The 22668-nt window shown below is 35.8% G+C and overlaps 1 protein-coding gene across 1 annotated transcript; it reads left to right on the top strand.

Annotated features, from left to right (window-relative positions):
* The first annotated feature begins 17680 nt into the window (after nt 1–17680).
* LOC140141585 (protein O-mannose kinase-like) lies at nt 17681–20789 on the top strand. Its single transcript, XM_072163497.1, has 3 exons — nt 17681–17878; nt 19446–19609; nt 20052–20789. Exons 1-3 carry the CDS (start codon nt 17731–17733, stop codon nt 20787–20789), a joined length of 1050 nt encoding a protein of 349 aa, XP_072019598.1. The 5' UTR covers nt 17681–17730.
* The last annotated feature ends 1879 nt before the right edge of the window (nt 20790–22668 follow it).

The following is a 22668-nucleotide window of genomic DNA, read 5'->3' as shown; positions in this document are numbered from 1 at the left end:
ACAAGTTGTTAAAATTCCCTTGGATGAATTGACCAGAGGAAGTAGGTCTAAATCGTTAACAACAACATGGAAATCAGAAGTCACTAAAAACTGTGAAAGTGTTTGAATTAAGGTATAAGTATCACACATGACATAAGCACCAGTTGGACCTGAATGAAGAAAATGAATTATTTTAACATAATCAAGGCAAAGTTGGAATCTCGTCGCCCCATTGTCTTCATCGGTGTCTTTTAAGATCTTGTTGATGGTTTTTAACGACCCAAATCTATGATACTCTGTGACAATGGCGGGAATAGATGAGCAATAGCCAAGCAGTTGAGTTACAAACGGACTTGGTTGAAATAGTTACATGTGTACGATTCAAGATTCCATTACCTGGGGGTACATGGGTGAGCTATTGGTGTTATCCCGTATGTCCTAAACAAAGCCATGTCATATGTGACCGTCCACGGCGAATGAGCCGTAAATTCCTCCCCCGGTCAATTTTGTTTTATTTCCTGTTTAAAAATAAACATCATAAACTTAAAAATGGTATATCATTTGACTTCAAACGATATCCAGAAGCGGGGTTATGGTTTGTTAAACTTTGCACCTTCAACAAAATTATAGCTTTTTACGTTTTTACATGTGTCTCTTTTTCCACATTGTTGGCAAAAAATATCAAACAGTCATAATTGGCGGTCATTTCAAATCATCCCCAAGTCAACGAGGTTTAAGAAAGTTCTCTCATTGTTAATTGTTGGTTATGCATACCTGTATGTTACGGGGTGGGAAAAATCCCGAAACACAAAATAAATAAGAAATGGACACAGATGGAAGACTTGGTGGATATACTATGTTATTATGCTCCGGCTTTAATATAATAATATCTGATGATTCGTAGAAACAATGAAGATGGATGCAATATAAATATATTTAATGAATATGATGAAGATTGAATTGATGTTGACAAGTTGGATGCCTGGATGGAAGTTTTGATGTTTATCAGTTGGAATCTTGGATGGAAGTGAAGTAAAATGGCAAGTTCATATGGGAAAACACTTGAGTACCATCTCTACAACAGCCTAAATAATAACCTTAACTAAGCATTTACTTAATGACAGATATTAACAATACACAACCCGTTAAAGAGATACAACTTTCTCATGAATAATTCATAAGTACATCACCTACCATCTTAAGCCAAAAGATAAGTGGCAATAATTTACACCACACTTAAGTTTTAGGATAACAATACACACTCATATAAAAGGAATCAATTGCTAAAGTGCTCTTAAAACTTCTATGAATGGAAGACAATAAACAATGAAGACATAAAACATTTGATGAACTCATAAAATTGAGAAGCAAAGGATGCAGGCATGTTCATGATCAATGCATGAGGTGAATGAGGTGAATGACCTTTTCAAATTAAAGATAAACCATGATCTACTAACATAATTTTAAAGACAATAATGGTTACGATGGAAAATAACTTAACTTGATGATGATCATGATCGATTAATTACACAACAGATAGAAATATAATTTGATATGAAACCAAAAACCTACATTAATTAAGAATGACACAATCAAAATAAACAAAATAATAAACATGGTAAATAATGATAAACCTTAAGTCCTAACATTTCAAACCCTACACTTAAAACCAACCATTCTGATGCCGGTTACATGTATAAAATACAATGCCTGGTAACCCACCACTTGAACAGGATTTAGCAATATAAGCAAACAAAGACCAGAGCTAAATTTTGCAAAACGAAGACCTAATTGAACCGATTTGGTGGACCATTTTGGCACTATTACTGCATGTGTAAAGTTTGAACAATTGAAAAAGCGTTCGTTGTCCCGTTTTCCCTATTATTGTAGGCCTATAAATTATGTTAAACATGGGGCCTGAATTGGCAAATGTCGAAAGCAGAAGCGAGGGTGTCTGAGGGGGATGTTAACCCTGAGAGGGAAAAATTTTGCAAACTTAAAGTCCAATTGAAGCCATTTGGTGCATCGTTTCATTTCGCTTCAATTAGGTCTTCATTTTGCAAAATTTTCCAAGTTCTGAGGGGGAAACATCCTGCGTAGTTGATAAACAAATGGCCACTTTCACCTCTGCTTTCAAAATTTGCCAATTTATGTTTAACACAAATTTTCGGCTTTTTTAAACTAAAATTTTATACATTAATAGTGCCAAAATGGTCCACCAAATCGCTTCAATTAGGTCTTTATTTTGCAAAAGTTTCTTATTTCTCAGGTGGCATTTTTTACATTTTATTATTTTCTTCTAAAATTGCCCCCCCTTGTGACTGCTGTAGATACGTCACTGCTCCAAAACACACAAATTGTTAAATATATCTTCAAAAATAATATTACAAAAATAAAAATACCCCTTGGGCAATGTTTTGGACCTCTTCAGAGGAAAAATTCCCAATTGAAAGGGACAAAAAAAAATGAAAATAACCCTTCAGCAAAATGCTTAAATAAAACCATGCTCATTACCATGATTATGGGTAGTACATACACTCCTAGAAACGACTTCAAATGCCATGTTCAGTAGTAATTTTTTCATTTGTAAAATTAACGTTATGTTTTTAAAACTTGGCCTACATGCTTTTGATCTGAAAGAAATACTGTAGTATCGTCTGCATACATTTTTTTTAAAAATAATTCTGAAGGGGACGTTTTATACCATTTATGTTCTTATCTCGTCTTATTTTACAAGCCAAAAGTTCAATAGACATTACAAACAATAGTGCAGAAAGGGGACAATGGGCTATTCCATTGAAAATCCATACCACCCCTGTAGAAGATTTACCTAAAGTCTTCTAAATAGGGAGTATGAGTTTTGAATAGAATAGACAATTTGGTAATTTCGTTTGAAATACTCACTCCAGTTGTGGAAGATAGAGGTAAAGCCATAATACAGGGGGAGTATGGGTTTCAAAATGATTAACCCTGACAAGTTACATTTGAAAAACATATTCCCCTGTGGAAGATATTTCAAAATCTTCCACAGGGGTAGTGTGGATTTCAACTGAATAGCCCAATCTTGACGTACACCCTTTCTCCAAGTTGTATGCTGTTATTAAGTGACATAACTTTTATGCAGTATCACTGCTTAAAGGTCCACAGCCTCATCCCCAGAAGTTGAGATTCTTATCATCAAAAACCCCAGGACTACATAATGTTAGAGTGCAAAACCATTCTGGTCTATTTGGGTGTTTGTCAAAGACATGTCCGATATGTTTTGTTTTCGTCTGCGACAACACAGTCCCCTATATGGGGGCACTGCAATAAATGTATTTGTGTACCTCGCAAATTCAGTGTTCGAATCAACTGAAAAATTAATAATAAGCATTTTTGTGGATATCTATGCCCTATTGATCCATTCCTTTAAAAGGGATGCTAAAATCACGAAATACTCCTTTAAAAAGAAGTTATGATATTGAATAAACACTTTGTTCTATAATTTTCAATGTTTGTTGTACAGCTAAGTATCCCTTTAAAACTTTAGCTGCCGTTGGTCTGAGTTTTGGATCCTTATTGCGACACTTTTGGTGAAGTTTGGATAATAAGAGCCTAGTAAGATTTCCATGGATATCTGCTCCTAACAAATAATCCACTACCGCTGGAATCTTCCAGATGTCTGATTTCTCATCATAACCTGGCACTTCCATTGCTTCGTCATTTGTGGAAGACCCCACTAATTGTTCGGGAGCAACAAATTGTCCAGCTTCCACGGTGACTTTAAATTTTCCCCAACAAGTTGTTAAAATTCCCTTGGATGAATTGACCAGAGGAAGTAGGTCTAAATCGTTAACAACAACATGGAAATCAGAAGTCACTAAAAACTGTGAAAGTGTTTGAATTAAGGTATAAGTATCACACATGACATAAGCACCAGTTGGACCTGAATGAAGAAAATGAATTATTTTAACATAATCAAGGCAAAGTTGGAATCTCGTCGCCCCATTGTCTTCATCGGTGTCTTTTAAGATCTTGTTGATGGTTTTTAACGACCCAAATCTATGATACTCTGTGACAATGGCGGGAATAGATGAGCAATAGCCAAGCAGTTGAGTTACAAACGGACTTGGTTGAAACTGTTTCAGTTTGTTTGCGGAAGATGAAAAGTAATTGCTGCGAGACGGGCGAGTCAAATTCACAAGGCTTACGTTGTATTTCTTCCATCTGGCAAGATAAACCTGGTCACGAAAATAAAGAACAATAATTATAATCAATATCTATGTACGTGTTTAACTTTTCTTATTTGTCACAAACTTGAAATTGCTTACCGAGAGGAAGCTTTCATCCAGTGTTCTCTTGGACGTCTTCAGCCCCAATATTTGGCACGTGGCGTGCTGTCGGCTATTTTGAGCCACCGACACCAGACGGTGTCAGTCGGCTCAGAATGGAGTTATACACGGCATGCAGGTAATAAATATGTACATTTAAATAATTTGTATTTAAAAACAATAATTATGTACATTTTAATAACTTTTAATATAGTATAGTAAATAAATATGTAAATTTAATAATTTTTAGTATAGTATGATAAATGAAAGTGGCTTTGTGAGCTTGTTTACCATATCTACGACCTATAGCTAGACCTGCTCTACAAACTCATAGATCTGGATATTATATTACTAGGGAACCCGCTCTAAGCCAAAATTTTGAACCATACACAAGATACAATAAAAGATCTGAGCGATGTTTTAGGTCAATTGAAGAGTGTATATGAATGTGGTTTTTTTTTTTTTTTTGGGAAAAGTGGTCAAATAATCATGCTGAAATTGTGTTGAAAACTACTCCAATGTATTCCTCTGGCCGGTAAGGATTCGAAAAAAATAGTTTGATCCGTGACGCTCCATTCTCAAGTTATAAGTGAAAATGTCAAGTGTCATTTATTTTGGGCTCTTACATAAGCAGGGATCATTATCGAAAACTGATTTTCAGTTAAATAGTCACAAGTTGTTACAAATAAACAATAGTTTGCACCATCTTTCATTACATAGGTAACGTCGCACAATTGGTCAATTAGAGCTCAATGATGATTGATCTCTTTTAACCTTTTACTACATATAGGACACAAACTGGTTTTAAACGTTATAAACGTGATATAATTTTGTTTTGGTTTTGATCAAATTGCTTCAATAACACAATATATTGGGTTATATAATGGTCAAAGTGTTCTTAAAATGTTGTTCATAAAAATTCTCATATTAAACGAGACGAATAAAATCAGACATTAAAAAGATGACAACATTTTTGTGATGTTGATCCCTGAAGCGGAAGGAACGTCAATAACCTCTTTAACAGTCCTCGTAGAACACTTTATAAATATAATGACATGTACTTAAAGTGTATGTAGCTGGGATGAAGCAGACCATCAAATATATACATAAAATTTTATAAAACGTTATGGTCGGTTTTTCATTCCAGCTACATACACTTTAAGTACATAATTTCTAAAGTTTACAATGTTCTAAGACTGTTAAATGTCAAAAACGTTAGTTTTCAAAAAAAAAATGCCATAACACTTGGTATTATATCAATTTCAAAAAATATTTGATATTAGAAGGACATTCCGCGTATTCAGAATGCAATCTGGTGTGTCTGATGAGCTCTCAGGTCCCATAAAAATACTGTGCAAACGTTGCTATCTGGAACCCTTTTAAAACAATTTATATTTGAAGACCGAATTAAAAAAGACTGGTTTGCGTTTGACTTCAGGGCAAAGACGCGACTAAATTGGTTACTGACCTGCGCAGTGCGGCATTTTTGGTGTGGTTGGCAGGACGTCATGCGGAAACTCGGCAGAGTGCTACACTATCGTAAGTGCAATAGAATGTTATAGCTGCCTTTTGCAACATTTCAATAAATGTACTTATTTTTAACCAATAACACTAGAAAAATACCCAACTACATTTTAAGGTGATATCTTGGGGTTAGCTTATAGTGGCCATCAGGCAAGTAAAACAGAACATCAACACTTTACCATGAGCATGATGAGGGGATTGTGCTGCAAACAATAGGTGTTTTACAAAAGGCAGCTATTACATTCTACTGCCTTACGATAGTGTAGCACTCTGCCGACGTAGTATTTTTAATTCTGTCTTCAATTATACTGCATATCACCGATGCGCACATCTTTCTTGCGCACCTTGAATATTGTTGATTGTAGTAAAGATGCATGCATCGATAATACGTCATCGGGGACCAATCGCAAAGGATTTCGGGAAATGTGAATACATATTTGAAGAAAATATGAAAACCATCAACTTACATTCTTATGTTTTCCACCACCGATTTTATGAATGCCAGTGACACTGTCTTGAATGTCGTTACACGTTAGCATGGGATGACAAATACCATCATTATTCAGTTGAAATTGTCCTGGACTGCAATGTCTGTCGGTGCCTTTAAAATGATGTTCATCCACAGCTCCTGAACATAACAAAATGTGAAGATTGTAAAATCAAATCCTTGATATCTAAATTTGAACTGACAGCAAGATTGCCCCTTCAAAAAAAAGTGGACTTTAAGTTCCTTTTACAAAGTCTGGTGGCTCTGAAAAGAGCCGTTTATTATGTGGTTTAAAAAAATATATTTTTGGTTAAAAAATCTATTCTAACCCGTGGAGCTTTTTCAAATTTTAATTGAGATGCTAATACAAACACAAAACAAAAATTTCTTTGAAAAAAGAGAAGGTACGAGGGGGTATCCAAAAGTTTTTGACATCACCCAGAAGTGAAAGAGCTATACTGATGAAATTTTGTCAGTGTAATCACTGGTCCTTATGTACATTATGGTCCAAAAATGGTCTCATAAGTATGTTTACTTTCTTCACAGGTGGCGCTAGATGGGAAGTAGGCGCATAACCTTTTCATGATAAGATCCTCCACTTTCTTGAGTTTTTTTGCTGTGGCCGCATCATCCGTAAGTGATGGACGTCCACTTCTTGGCTCATCTGTGAGGGACATGTGGCCAGTTTGGAAATTCCTTTTTCAAAAAGCAATAGTGCATATGATGGGCAATCATCACCGTAGATTGTTTTCATTTCATCATAGATTTTCTGAGCATTGTAGGCCTAACCCTTCAAATGCAGGAACTTAATCACGCTGCGTTGCTCAATTTTCACCATCTTGCAGGTTATGCGCCTACTGTCCATCTAGCGCCACCTGTAAAGAAAGTAAACATACTTATGAGGCCAGTGATTACACTGACAAAATTTCATCGGTATAGCTCTTTCACTTCTGGGTGATGTCAAAAACTTTTGGATACCCCCTCGTAGAGGTTAATTTTTTTTAGTTAAAGTCGCAAATAGGTCCTAACAAAGATACACACAATAAACTTGATAATCACTCACTCACTCACTCACTCACTCACTCACTCACTCACTCACCTCAATCAATCACTCACTCACTCACTCACTCACTCACTCGGGCTTTCATCATTCTCATCATTGTGCCATAATTCTATCATATATGTTCATTGAGCTCAAGGTTTTTTGCCGCGGGTAGAAAAAAAACATGGTTTTAAACCGAGTTTTTTCCACTTGGCAAAACAATTTTTTGCCAGTTTTGTTGGCAAAAATGGCAAAAACTGACAAAGTGGTTCACTTTTCTTCATCTCAACACAAATTATTTTAATCATTATTTAATTTCTTCTTTCGGAAGCTTCAGGCAGACCACGAACTGCTAGATCACATGTGAACATTGGTACTAGATATGCGTTACAGCAAGACCAAATATCAGCTCAATCCTTTACCCAACATTCCCCAATCGTTCGTAAAGACTTGAATTGGTATCCCTACAAACTATAGTACCGTCATGGACTTTGTTGAATATTAATTAAAAGCAAAAGTTGTCTTTTCAACAATAAATCCTGTTAGCACTTTGCTGATTTGTCGAAATTGAAATGGATGAAAATCAATCAGCCTTGTGCAGCTACAAAAATGGGTGATTGTATTCAAATGAGTATATTTTAGTTTGCTGCATTTATTTATTTAGACGTGTGGAATCTGCTCTTTCCAGTGGTATTTTTATTTTTAGCAGATTCCTTGCAGATCTGGAGTTACAGCCCCTCAAACATGAGTTTACTTCTTTTTGACTCAGCCTGTAATACTCGGAGTCTGCATATTGCTTTAGTCACTAGTACACGTAACTGAATGTGTCATAACACAGATATTGTGGTCATAACTTGATCATTGTTAAACAACGTGACGAGACAAAGCAATATGTTGTCTGGTTCATTAAAGGTTGCGTGTTACTGTTTATGGGTTACTGTGTTATTTTTCAATAGTTTGCCAGTTTTTTGCCACTTTGCCGGCAAAACCGGACCCTGATTGAGCATTATTGATAAATTGACTTTTTAACCGATTCTGAAGCCAAAATGGTATTAATAGACGGGTCGGTACATTTTAATGGTTACCGGGCCGACTTCAGCCCGCCCTAAAATAGTTCAGTCTCCCTTACCTGAACCTAGTACTACTTGATCACTCTGCCCAACTGCTGACACTCCTGGGGATATATTAATACTCTTCGTCAATAATAAGATGATCAGTTGAGAGACAATAGCAATGAATGATAATGCTATCAAGAGGAAACACAACCTTGCCCGTTTAGCCATATCTAAATCCCTGGTCTAAATCATGAAACATCAGTAACGTCCGACATTTATGTAAATGGATGCGATATCCCAAGTTGAATCCAATAATATGTTCACAGTCAAACACGTGTTGAGATTATTTGCCAAGTTGAATCCAATAATATGTTCACATTCAAACACGTGTTGAGATTATTACCAAGTTGAATCCAATAAATATATTCGCTGTCAAACACGTGTTGGTTAACTTTTGTTTCCAAGTTGAATCCAATAAATATGTTCACAGTGAAACCAGTGTTGGGAAAACTTATTTGCCAAGCTGAATCCAATAGTATGTACCATTGTACCTTGTACCTTGTACCTTGTAGAAATTACTCCCGAAGAGTCCACCAGGGACTATACTGGAAATTGACTAGAGTGGTCCGGTGGTAGTGTTGAAAAGTTGAAAATATGTTCACAGTCAAATACGTGTTGACTGACTTAGTTCGAAAAATATGTTCACTAGTTAATAGCGATATTGTTTTTGACATGTTTGATGTAAAATTATGTAATTGGTGCATAGGTCAGATATAGACCGTAACAGTGCTATTGATGAGATCCCTTGAGGATCGAAACAGGCTTGTCTAACTGTATGCTTTTTTATCCAAGCCTGTCGGCATGGATTTTTATCTATATAAGTAATAGTTATTACTTATAATAAGAATAATTTATAGTGTTTTTAAGTTTAAAAACATGCAGGCCTATACATGTTTTAAAGTGATGTTGTGCGTACGCATTAAGTATAGGTTTCTCCATTTTGGTAAGGGCGATTTAAATTTAAGATATTCAAAGTTCTGAATGTCATAATGATTAATGAAAACCGCAGATAAAAGGTTTTTTTATATATGAATGGTAAGCCTACCATTGAAAATGATGCTAAGATGTTCGCCGATTCTACGTAGATAAACGAGAAACGGCGAGAAAAACAGCAGCGTCTCTGATTGGCCATTTTAGCGAACTCCGCGATTGGTCAATCTAACCGTCCATTTAGGCATCCCGGTTTACCGACCAATGAGAGTGCAGCAGATATATGATAAATAGCGATGTTTTCAGTAGGAAACGTCATTCTGTGTCGGGTCTTAGTCAGGACTCGTCATCAAATTCAGAGCCCAGGAGAGGACTCACAGTCACCATCCTCAAGATTGAAACCAAGTCAGGTTTTCATCAATCGGTATCAGCTCCTAGTCTGGACTTGATATCAAACTCGAGTCCATGAAAGGACTCACAGTTTTACCATAAATAAGGTTGAAATAGATTTTTTAACCATAATATTAAAGTTTCTATAAAAGAGACAGAAAAAGGTTTCCGAACCGCAGAATAAACGGCTCTTTTCAGAGCCACCGAACTTTACAAAAAGACCGATATGATTGGTATAATATTTTGCTTTGATATTCACAGTTTTGAATATTACTAACCAAAAAGCGTGACTTTGGTTATGTATAAATACTTCTCTTTAGAAACCAAGATAAGGTTTCACTATATAGGCTATTAGTATATAATTAAGAATCTCTCAGCGAAAGAATTCCTAATTTAATAGAGCAAGGTTAAACTTTTTATAACAAGGTTATTACTTGAAGCAGGTACCGTCTGTGCCCCTCAGTTTTCATAATTTTGCTCTTGCCAATTTTCGATCATTGACTAGTCTCGTTTTTAAATTAGTGATTCTCAACTTCCTTACATTGGCATTTTATACACAAAAAGAATATATATATATAATTTAGTTGTTATGTTATTTTTGTGGTCAGTTTGAAAGAGAAGTAATTCATTGGTAGAGCACCAGCGCAGTCACCTTCGGAGCCTTATTTCACCCTTATACAGATGAGCACTCCATTATAATGCCTCTTTGAAGGTGTCTTGGGAAGCATTTCTTGAACTGCATATCTCCTTGTCTTGGGTAGGCATTAATTGATTCTCTGAGGTCTCTGGACTTAGGACCAGACTCTGGTGGGTTAAATCGATTTTAAGTGCGCACAACCGTCACGCTTCCCTCAGAGATAGATTTAATTAAACCATCATCAGAGATCACCAGCGCGGTCATCTTTGGAGTCTAATTTCACCCTTCTTAAGATGAGCACTCCTGGTGTATTTCTCTCTTGGAAGATGATAAAATTGGAAAAATCACATTGTTGCGGTCTAACTAACACACGAACAAAGTCAGCTTGTTACACAAGCAAGTGCCACACCGTTGCAACGGTCCACCCGGGGTGATGTAAGGCAGCAGGCAGGACTAGTGTACAGCTATGAAAAGTGTCGTTGAGGAATATTTATAAGTGTCACTTGACATATTTAGGTCTGAGTGTCTTGTGCTGGTTCGTCTTCTTTATCTTCACATGGAGACGGTTTCCAGCTTTGAATCAGGTCTATCTGTCGGAATGCTTTGCTTTGACGGCATAACCATATCACATAGATCGCTGGTTCTGAGTGCGGTTTTAGAAGCCACATCCGTGATGCTACGTCTCTTTCCACTTGGTACTCCGAGAGCAGCGATGCATTTTGTCAGCGATGTGTTGTAAATACCTCTGCTTCCAATTTCAATTGGGAAGTAGTGCGTACACCATCCCCTATTTTCGCAGTCGGCTACAAGATCTTGGTATTTGCTTTTCTTTCTTGCATTGGCATTTGACAGGTTTTCTTCCATTGGGACTGTAAGCTCAATGATGATAACTGTTTTGGTCCTTTCAGAATAGATTGCAATATCAGGACGTTTTGCAGTCTCTGTGATTATGGGAGGAAATACTACTTGCTTATGTTCCTCATCCATCAGAAATTCCCAGTCATTGACCTTCTGTAACAGGTTTGTTGAGTCCCTTTTTGGAAGAGGCAGTGCTGGATTCCGGTAGGTTACACCATCTGCAGTGGGGAATTTTATAGTAGTCATATAGTGGGTATCTTCTGGAGGGGTGTTCGACTTCTGATTTGCCTCTTCAATGAAGGGCATTATGCCATTTGCTACAGCTTTCAGTGTCTGATCATGTCTCCAGTTGTATCGACCACTCTGCAGAGAATAGTTACATCCATTTAAGATATGGAATAGAGTGCAGTTATTATGATGACATAAATGGCAGGATCCGAGGTTGGTCTTTCCCCAGAGTCTCAAATTAGCTGGAGATGGAAGTTGGTCGTGGATGGCATTGACATGGAAAGATAGCTCTGGTGTCCATACATAAAGGAGCTTCTTCCAAGATGTATCTACTTGCATGGCAAAGTCCCATCTGAGCCATTGCCCTTGTTTGGCGCAGCCATAGAGGTACACAAGCATGTCATCTTCATCTACGTCTTTTACCAGACTAGTGAGGCATTTCCTGTGTTCTTGGGGTTTCATGTCTCTTAACAGTTTCTGGTTCTTTTTGAAACCAAGGCCTGCTCTGTCTGTTTGACCTCTGTACATCTCATTCAGTATCAGATGTCGCTCTCTTTGTTCAAGTTCTCTGACTCCGTTCCACCTTGATTGATTTGCTTTTCTTTGTAGGCAGTCTTTGTAGGGAGTCTGTGTTTTTCCATCTATAGAATACTTGTTGAGATGGTGCTTGGTGACTTGCATGCATTTTACAGAAGTGGTGAGTCTTGTAAGGTGAAGCCCATACTTCTTCCTACTTCTGTATAGAGCACTGTTGGTGGTACATGATTTTCTTTTTTTTTTCTTTCTTGCTTTCTTTTTTTTTTATTAATTAATTAATTAATTATTTATTCATTTAATTTAATTTTTTTATTAGTTTCTTTCTTTCTTCCTTCTTTCTTTCTTTCTTTCTTTCTTTCTTTCTTTCTTTCTTTCTTTCTTTCTTTCTTTCTTTTTTTCTTTCTTTCTTTCTTTCTTTTTTTTTTTCTTTCTTTTTTCTTTCTTTATTTCTTTCTTTTTTCTTTTTCTTTTCTTTCGTTCTTTCTTTCTTTCTTTCTTTCTTTCTTTCTTTCTTTTTTCTTTCGTTTTTTCTTTCTTTCTTTCTTTATATTATTCTTTCTTTCTGTCTGTCTTTCTTAAATGTTATTTATTTATTTATTTATTTATTTATTTATTTATTTATTTATTTATTTATTTATTTATTTATTTATTTATTTATTTATTTATTTATTTATTTATTTATTTATTTATTTATTTATTTATTTATTTATTTATTATTGAGACAACTAGGCAGGCTTCAGAAAAGGCCGTTCGTGACAAGACCAAGTCTTTAGTCCTAAACCAGATCATGGAGAAGTGCTTGCACCAACAGCTACCGTGCCTCATCAATTTCATTGACTTCAAGGCATTTGACTCAGTGCACAGGCCTTCCCTTTGGGAGATCCTCCGCATCAACGGACCCCTTCCAAGATAATCAACATCATTATGGAATTTTTATCGGGTGCAGTGAAGGTAGAAGCTGGTTCAAGATCATCAATGGAGTCCGAAAGGACTTAGCCACTGACTTCATCATGAAGAGGGCATTTGATGAAAATAACAAAGGAATAATCCTGCTGCCAATGAGGAGTTCAAGATATCCAGAAGAACAGTTGACTGATTTGGATTATGCTGATGATATAGCTCTCTTTGAAGAGACTGATGTTAAGATAATAATAATAATAATAAAAATATTTATTTGAATTACCAAAATACAATCAATTTAATAGTAATAATTGTTCATAAGAATTCGATTTTTACAAAATTTCAACAACGATTTTGCAAATCCTCACCTTTTCATCACTTAAACAATATAATACTTAAGAATATCTTATGAACCAACCTGTGCATCTTCCATATAATCAAAGTTAACAATAAAAACAAGGCAAGATGATAAGATACCCTGTAGGTTCTGGTATGAAATCATCATGAACCAACCTGTGCATCTTCCATATAATCAAAGATAGCATTCTGAATCGGTTGAGATTAATTTCTATTTGTTGTTACGGTCCACCTACTAGAGAATTAAAGGAAATACAAGAAGATTATGAAAGAGAGTTGAAAACAATCAAAGAATCAAAAAGGATAAGTATGTGTTATATTTACAGACATTGCAGGTTAATTCAGGCGCTTGACGAACACAAGCTGGTACAAGAAAACTATCCTAATATCTCCGCTCATGTCCCAAGCCTCTCCATCAATTCCTGTCCTCAGATACTCTACACAACTTTCCACCCATATTCAGTCAAAACCATTTACTCGCCATCCTTTCCTTCCCCAGACCCTCATAAGCAGATAAGCATGCATATCTGTAAAGAGAATAATAAGCTCACGTAATTACAGCTGTTTGATGTATATAGAATTGGCTTCATTATTAACTAAATGCAAACTATAGATAGCGCTATTTATCCTAAATCATATTTCTTTATTTGCAAGGGTTAGGTGATTAATACTGCCATTAAAACAGCTTGAATAGGTGAAACAAGCAACAGGGAATTTTTATAAACAAATTTTATCAAACAATAAAAGGAATTATTTGTATTAAAAGCTTGAAAGAGTAATTTCCGGTAACTAAATAGCGCCACGAATTTTGTCATTAATAGATACATTTTATATCCGAAAAAGCTTTAAAAATAGTATAAAAGTGAATAATTTTGAAAAAGATGGAAAATTAAAGTTGAGAACGACTTAAAAGCATCTTTATGCATTAGCATGATATCACTTTTAGCTGTTTAAGGTTACTGCCTCTTTTGAGGTTTTGAGCAAAAAAATGGGATGAATTTGCCACATTAAGTATCAAATTTGGCCCAGAAATAATCATCGGAAAAATAAAAGTTATACCTCATCTTAAAGGTAAATGCTTATATATTATTATTTTTCCATTGTTATTTTTATAGCCTTAATCAGATTTTCACTGGAAGCCTATGACTTGGGTCCCCGCTCTCACCACTCGCTATTTTATTTTTGGACTATTGATATCATACCATACTTCACACCGATTTCTCTACCAAATTGTAGGCATATGTCAAACATTCCACAATTACATTCTTGCTATCAAACTTTGGTATATGAACCTCCGAAAACGTAAATTGTCAGTGCTCCACATTTGGTCATAAGCTTATTCATTAAAGTTCTTCTATTTTCTTTCTTGACCCATATTTTTTATTTTAAACTAGCTGCAATATATCACTGAATCCTACTTAAGCTATAGGTACAAAGTTTGTATGTCCAAACTACAGCAGTGATGAAAAATAGTAACATTTCTTGCCACCATTCTGCCAAATCACACACTTTTTCAAAAGCTTCCGTTTCAATCATTTTTGTGATTCAGGTACCTGTTTTGCCATTATGTGTCAAATCAGTTCTAAGTTTACCATCTCAATTCTACTCACCATTTATATCCCAAGCAAAATGTATACATCCTTTATATTATATCCAAATTCAGGTTCAAGAACAGGTTAAATAGACCAAATATCAAATGTCTCCAGTCATATAAAAAGCACATTGATTTCAAAATGGTGCCTAGAAATGACCTCAAGTATTTGACCTACACAAAAGCCTCATTTACAAGTCACACTATTGACAACTAGCCATGCATACAACAGTACAGTAATGAATTCTGTTGAAGGTTGGTGAAGAGGCTAATCTTTCAAGTCAAAGCACTTCCCACAAATCAATGCAGTCAGTACATGTGTGCTGATGTGTGACAAAATAACATGTATTATAATACACTGCTATTTAGATCAAGAGGTGTCAAAAGCAGGTGAATTGTGGGATGGTGTTCAATAATGCTGAAACAGGGCTGGTGTTATGTCATTGTCTGAATAATTATATTGATTTTTATGGATTTTCTCTGCCTTGTGATAATACATATTGTGAATGAGAGGGATTTTTATCAGCTGTCTTAGAAATGTTTATGGCTGGGTCTGGCAATCCCAATTGCCCTCACCTAGCAACTGTAAACAACATATATGTTGGGTAAAATGAATATACTACAGTAATTTTTAAAAGCACTTTTTAGGCACAAATTTTGCAATTTGAATATCTGAAGTGTTGAATACATTTATGTACTTCATAAATGTAAAACTCGCAAAAATGTAAAACATGGACAAGTTGGATGGAATTCAAGAGTATGTATCCTTAAGCCTACAATTTGGTTGTACATGATGTTTTGTTTGAAAAACTAATAAATGATCCCATCAAACAACCGAGACATGACCATTATTTCCACCAGTATAAACCAAAGTTAAACCCAAGGGTGAGTTCCCAAGGTACCGGTAGTTCTTTCCTGCAAATTTAGTATGTCCTTTTTCGTCGTGACGACATCCGTCATTGACTCACCCACGCTATTACTCCAGCTATCGAACTTCCCGCCTCATCTGCATATAAGGCCTCTAACGTCATCGCACACTAGGCTACCAATAAGAAATTCAATTCTACTTTATAACCAATTATCAAAATTAACATACAATTGTAAAATATTTAGATCTTTTTGGATAAAAATGTATATCTTCAATACAAAAGGTCAAAAGTCTCGAATGATAGACGGCTTTTTCTCCCAGCTATACTTTAAACATATATCGAGGACTATTAAATATCAAAAATATGAAAAATGTAAATTGTTATAATTTGCCATAAAATTCGTATTATATCGCGAATTAAAAAAAATCTAAATTATTTGATATCAGAAGGACATTTCTCGTATTCAGAATGCAATTTGGTGTGTCTGGTGTACTCTCAGCTCCCACAAAATATACTCTGCAAATGTTAATATCCGATTCCTTATTAAAGGGTATCACTGCATTTTGACAGTAGAGTTTTCTTATATTCATGTAAGCAATTAGTACACCGATATATTATGCCCCTTGTACGTCATTTTACAGAAATCACTTGTATTTTAGTATTTTGTAGCTTTTTAGTTAATAACAACGGCTGCATATATACCGTTTTCCACCAGTGTTTTACAGCACGACATGACAAACAAAGGCAAAAAGGCAGGTGTTGCTGTATCCTGGTTACATGCCTTTGTGAGGCTTGCAAATCAGTAATTGTTTTCACATAAAATAATGCACATGTTATATTTGCACATGTTATCACGCTAATATTGACTAGAATTTCCAAAATTTTAGTAAATTTTACAACAGCTAAGTAATTAAGTTACGAGTTATTTTAAACTCTGAGTAGCCGAAATAAAGACAACTATGTAATAGTTAGAGCCAGCAGCCAATATCTGCTCCTTTTAGCTTGGATTTAAGACCTTTGTTGAAAGATGACTTAGATTGTAGATTGTAGATTCCCTCGTCTCTGTTCATAAGATCAAATTACAAAAACATATAAGACAGGTTTTAGCCGAGTGTGGGTATCAAGAAAGTCAAGAAACAAATGGAAGGTTACACCAAGGAAAGACAAAGAAAAATAGGATGGCAGCATCTGAACATAAAAGTAAAGTTCTGGTGGTTATTCCATGTAGCTGGAGGGTCGCAAATAATCATCAGAATCCTGAAGAAACATACATCGCAACTACTGACAATTACAATACCAAACTTGGATCTATATATTAACACTACCTTTGCACCCCCCCCCATTAACTTTTTATGTTCCTTAGATGGTCCCAAAACACATTGAAGATGTTTCCAAAATTAAAAAGCGGCTTAGGGATTAATCAAAGGTCAACACAGGGGTCAGATTACAAACATGCTCAAAGTTGGTTTAAAACCATGACAAAGTATTTCTCACACCTCAAAGATAAGGCACAGTTTGACCTATCTGCGACATACCGTTCTTGAATTATTTAATTACGACCAATATTTTGGTATACAAATTCTATGATCCAAGTATATTCACGTACCCCTTCCGAACGAGTGACAGCCCACTAAAGGTAAATCATGCATCGCTGTTTGCAGAGATATTCTGACCTGATGCAACCGTGCTAATAAATTGTACTATAAAATATAAATTAATTGTGTACAAAATGTGGGCCTATCAGTAACAGCATTAAACCTGTTTTTACTCGTTATGGTAATTTTAGTGATTAGTTTGTTCTGATGTATGTCCAACATCTGACACCGTTGGTTGCATCTAAATGCGCCACCCTACTAACATAATCGCAAACAAAACATTAAACCTGTTGTGCTCCAGGTTTGTATATCGCATCATTTTACACAGAAAGTGTCGGGTGTTTCGTTGCATTTACCCACCGATAAAGATATGATATAAATATGGCATCAAAGTTGTGTTTCATGTTGATATCGTTATTAGCATTCATTGCTGTTGGCTCTCAACTGATCATCTTATTATTGAAGAAGAGCATTGTTTTATCCCCTAGATTGTCAACAGTTGGGCAGAGTGATCGTCTAATGGATTCGGGTAAGGGAGACTGGACTATAATAAGTAGAATGAGTTTTTTTAGGGCTATAGTTTACCAATTTTAAACTTTTTAATTTACCAGCCCGACTGGAAATTTAACAGTCATTTTGGCTTCAGAATCGGTTAACAAGTCAAGTTTTCAATAAAATTCAATCATGCTGAGTTCGAGTTTTGCCGACAAAGACCTGTGTTTGCAAAGTTGCGAAAACTCAGTGACTCAGGGACAGTGACTCATGGACAACACATTGACTTGTAGCTAAGAAGCGCACATCCTAGACATTCCACAATTAACCTTCACAGCCAGGATCAGCTGCCGAGTTCCTTATCCAGGGGAATTCCAAGCTAAGCTAACTCAATTTTTATACCAGGGTTCAAACTCGCAACCTATCGATCCGTAGTCGAACGCCTATCGATTAAGCTAACTTGTACATGTAAGATCCTTAACAGTGATCCAATGTGTTTTACATGTTAAAGCATTGTTCTATCATATTTTCATTTAATAATTCAGTTGTTTTGAATTATATATCAGTGTGTTTATTGTGTATAAAATTGCGTGAACTTGGAAGAGGTGATTTTGGCCTTTTGGTATTTCCTACCCGTTACAGTGTGTTGTGTGTCCATCCGTTATTATCAGTATAATGTTTATAAGATAATCCTAAGACAGGAAGGATTACATTGCTATTAGACTTGCTTTCTACACAGTGTTTGTGTATTTGATATGTCTGTCTGTGTTCATTCCTTATTATATCATTACTTTTGTGAGGAAATTCCAAGACAGGAAAGACTAAATTGCTATTAGACTTGCTTTCCACACAGTGTCTGTATGGTGCGTCTGTCTGTGTTCATTCGTTATTATAGCATTACTTTTGTAAGACCTGTTGTAATACGGTATACAGAGAAGCAACCAGGCTGGCTTTAGATCAGGTCGCAGCTGTGCTCAGCAAAATACACATTTTGAGGAGGATCATGGAAGGAGTACCAACTTCCTTTGACAGTCACTTTTGTGACTCAAAAAAGCCTTCGACTCCATCAACAGGTCCGTCATGTTTTCAGTGTTGCGGCATTATGGAATACCAAAGTTATGGTAAATGCCATCCAGGTGCTCTACAAGGACTCCAATAGTGCCGTTATGGTAGATGGAAGTATCTCAGAGCCTTTCCATATAACAACTGGGGTGCTTTAGGGTGATGTGTTGGCACCATTCCTGTTCATTATCCTGGTAGAATACCTTCTGAAGAAATCAACTTCTGGAATTGACGCTGGAATTTTTACCTACCCACGTCGGTCAAGCAGGTATTCTGCTAGGATGCTGAATGACCTGGATTTTGCTGATGATAATGCCCTGTTCGAATCTTCCATAGCCCGTGCCTACATTGTTAATCCTTAGCTGTACATAACACTCTTTAGACACGTTAGGCGTTTAGCCAAATGTACTTTGCTGAAAAGGTTTCATATTTTGAAACCTATTCCCTTACACAGCACATTATCATCACCGTCAATTTAGTTTACAAGTTGTCACACTATAAATTTGTATCTAAACGCAATCTTCACATTTTGTTATGTTCAGGAGCTGCTGTGGATAAAGATCAGCTTAATGGCAGTGACAGACATTGCAGTCCAGGACAATTTCAACTGAATAATGATGGTATTTGTCATCCCATGCTAACGTGTAGCGACATTCAAGACAGTGTCACTGCCATTCATAAAATCGGTGGTGGAAAACATAAGAATGTAAGTTGGTAGGTTTTTCTTCAAAATATGTATTCACATTTCCCGAAATCCTTTGCGATTGGACCCCGATTGAAATAAAATTGGATGGCTTGAATCCAATACACACATTTATTGGTCAAGCTATGTGTTTTAAAATATTGGACGAGAGCGAGAGCAATAGATTTTGTATTGGGTGAAAAAATCCATTCAATTTTATCATTATTATGCTCTTAGAATATTGCTAGAAGTGGTTTATGGTCAAAAATGAGATTTTTGTAAAATATGTGATTTTTTATCAAAAATTATTTTTGGTTTTAAAAAAAATGAGATTTTGTTCAAAATGTTCAAACATGTGATGTTACCAATGTGATTTTGGTCAAAGCACAACCTCATACCTATATAATGAAACAACCAATCAGTAAGCTCGAACTCAGTAGATTATTGTTTTTCATTTTATGACCAGATTTATCTTGCCAGATGGAAGGAATACAACGTAAGCCTTGTGAATTTGACTCACCCCAAATACACCAATCCCTTATTATCTGCGGCAAAAAATCTACAAAAGTTTCAACCAAGTCCGTTTGTAACTCAATTGCTTGGCTTTTGCTCATCAATTCCTGCCATTGTCACAGAGTATCACAGATTTGGGTCGTTAAATAACATCAACAAGATCTTAAAGGATACCGTTGAAGACAATGGGGCGACAAGATTCCAACTTTGCCTTGATTATGTTAAAATAATTCATTTTCTTCATTCAGGTCCAACTGGTGCCTATGTCATGTGTGATACTTATACCTTAATTCAAACACTTTCACAGTTTTTAGTGACTTCTGATCTCCATATTGTTGTTAACGATTTAGACCTACTTCCTCTGGTCAATTCGTCCAAGGGCATTCTGACACGTTGTTGGGGACATGTCCACTGGAAACCTGCACAATTTTCTGCTCCCGAACAATCATTGCGGTCTTCTAAAGGTTATGACGAGAAAACAGACATCTGGAAGATTCCAGCGGTAGCGGATTATTTGCTAGGAGCAGATGTTCATGGAAATATTACCAGGCTCCTTTTGTCCAAACTTCATCAAAAGTGCCGCAGTAAGGATCCAAAACACAGACCAACTGCAGCCGAAGTTTTAAAGAGATACTTAGAAGTACAACAAATATTGCAAACTATAGAACAAAGTGTTTATTTAATTTCATAACTTCGTATTTCGTGATTTTAGCATTACTTTATAGGGAATGATTCAATAGGGCCTAGATATCCACGCAAAAACGTATTTAAAATTTCAGTTGAGGTACGCACTAATGTATTTATTGTATTGCTCCATATAGGCCACTGTGCTGTCATTTCAGTCCGTCGACAGACGAAAATACAAATCGGACTATCTTTGACAAACGACTGAATTGGCTAGAATGGTTTAGCATACAAACATCATGTAATGCCCATTCCAGAAAAACACAGCACTAATTTTTTGGGATTAAAAAAAATATTATCAAGTTCTGCCAAATGAAACATAGCTCAATCCTAATCATTCATTTAGTCCTAACTGGTGATAAAAGAAAAAGTTCACTATTGTACTAATAATACTGAAAAAACAACCAAAAACATGCATTTGCGGCATGTTTTCTGACAATCGAGTCACAAATATCACAGACTTGGAACAAGTCTAAGCATTCAAAATCTTGAGTATATGCTTAAATTTTGCTCTAATTTTCACTTTTTTGATTTACCTTAATTCAATGTTTTGTTATAAGAATGAAACATGTCTTTTCCAAAATTTAAATATATAGAGAGTGATAACGAGTAGTGTGATATCAGCGTGGAAGGGCGATAAAGTTATGCGCTATCAACAAGCTACAGTAGTTAATGAAGTATTGTATTATCAGCAGTAGATAATTGAAGAAGTAGTGTTGCGCCAGCAGTAGACAGTCACGACAGTGTTGCGCCAGCAGTAGACAGTCATGACAGTGTTGCGCCAGCAGTAGACAGTCACGACAGTGTTGCGCCAGCAGTAGACAGTCACGACAGTGTTGCGCCAGCAGTAGACAGTCACGACTGTTGCGCCAGCAGTAGACAGTCATGACAGTGTGGTATAAGAAGTAAATAAATAGTTGATGTGCTATTAGCTGTTGATAAGTTGATGAAGTACGGTAGTGTACAATAGCATAAAACTTTATCAACTATCTTTTGCTGATAGCACATTACTTTATCAACTATCTACTGCTGATAGCATAAAACTTTATCAACTATCTTTTGCTGATAGCACATTACTGTATCAACTATCTACTGCTGATAGCATAAAACTTTATCAACTATCTTTTGCTGATAGCACAATACTTTATAAACTATCTTTTGCTGATAGCACAATACTTTATCAACTATCTATTGCTGATAGCACAATACTTTATCAACTATCTTTTGCTGATAGCACAATACTTTATCAACTATCTATTGCTGATAGCACAATACTTTATCAACTATCTTTTGCTGATAGCACAATACTTTATCAACTATCTATTGCTGATAGCACAATACTTTATCAACTATCTTTTGCTGATAGCACCATACTTTATCAACTATCTACTGTTGATAGTACACTACTTTATCAACTATCTACTGATATCTACAACTTCATCAAAAAAATATTTGATATCAGGAGGACATTCCTCGTATTCAGAATGCAATTTGGTTTGTCTGATGTTCTCTCAAGTCCCACAACAAACACTTAACATCTAATTAATTGTGTAGTAAATACAGGCTTATCAGTACATTGCGATTGGCATAAAGCCTGTTTTACTGGTTATGATAGTGTTTAGTATGTTTTGTCTACATCTATAATACTAATAGTCAGGTGGCAGAGCAAAGGGGTAACTATTTGGCTAGTTAGCATTTGGCTAGTTAAATTCAAAATCAATAGAGGGTGTCCTATTTTGGCTAGTTAAATGCTAGTCACCTAGGCTAGTTAAAATTTTGTCCTTCAGGCTAGTTAAATATTAGTCCCTCAGGCTAGTTAAAATGTTGTCCCTCTGGCTAGTTAAAATTTTGTCGCTCAGGCTAGTTATTTTTTGTCGCTTAGGCTG

The sequence above is a fragment of the Amphiura filiformis genome, chromosome 19 (assembly GCF_039555335.1).
Source record: "Amphiura filiformis chromosome 19, Afil_fr2py, whole genome shotgun sequence".
Classification (NCBI taxonomy): Eukaryota; Metazoa; Echinodermata; class Ophiuroidea; order Amphilepidida; family Amphiuridae; genus Amphiura; species Amphiura filiformis.
This window is presented reverse-complemented; position numbering and strand designations above follow the sequence as displayed.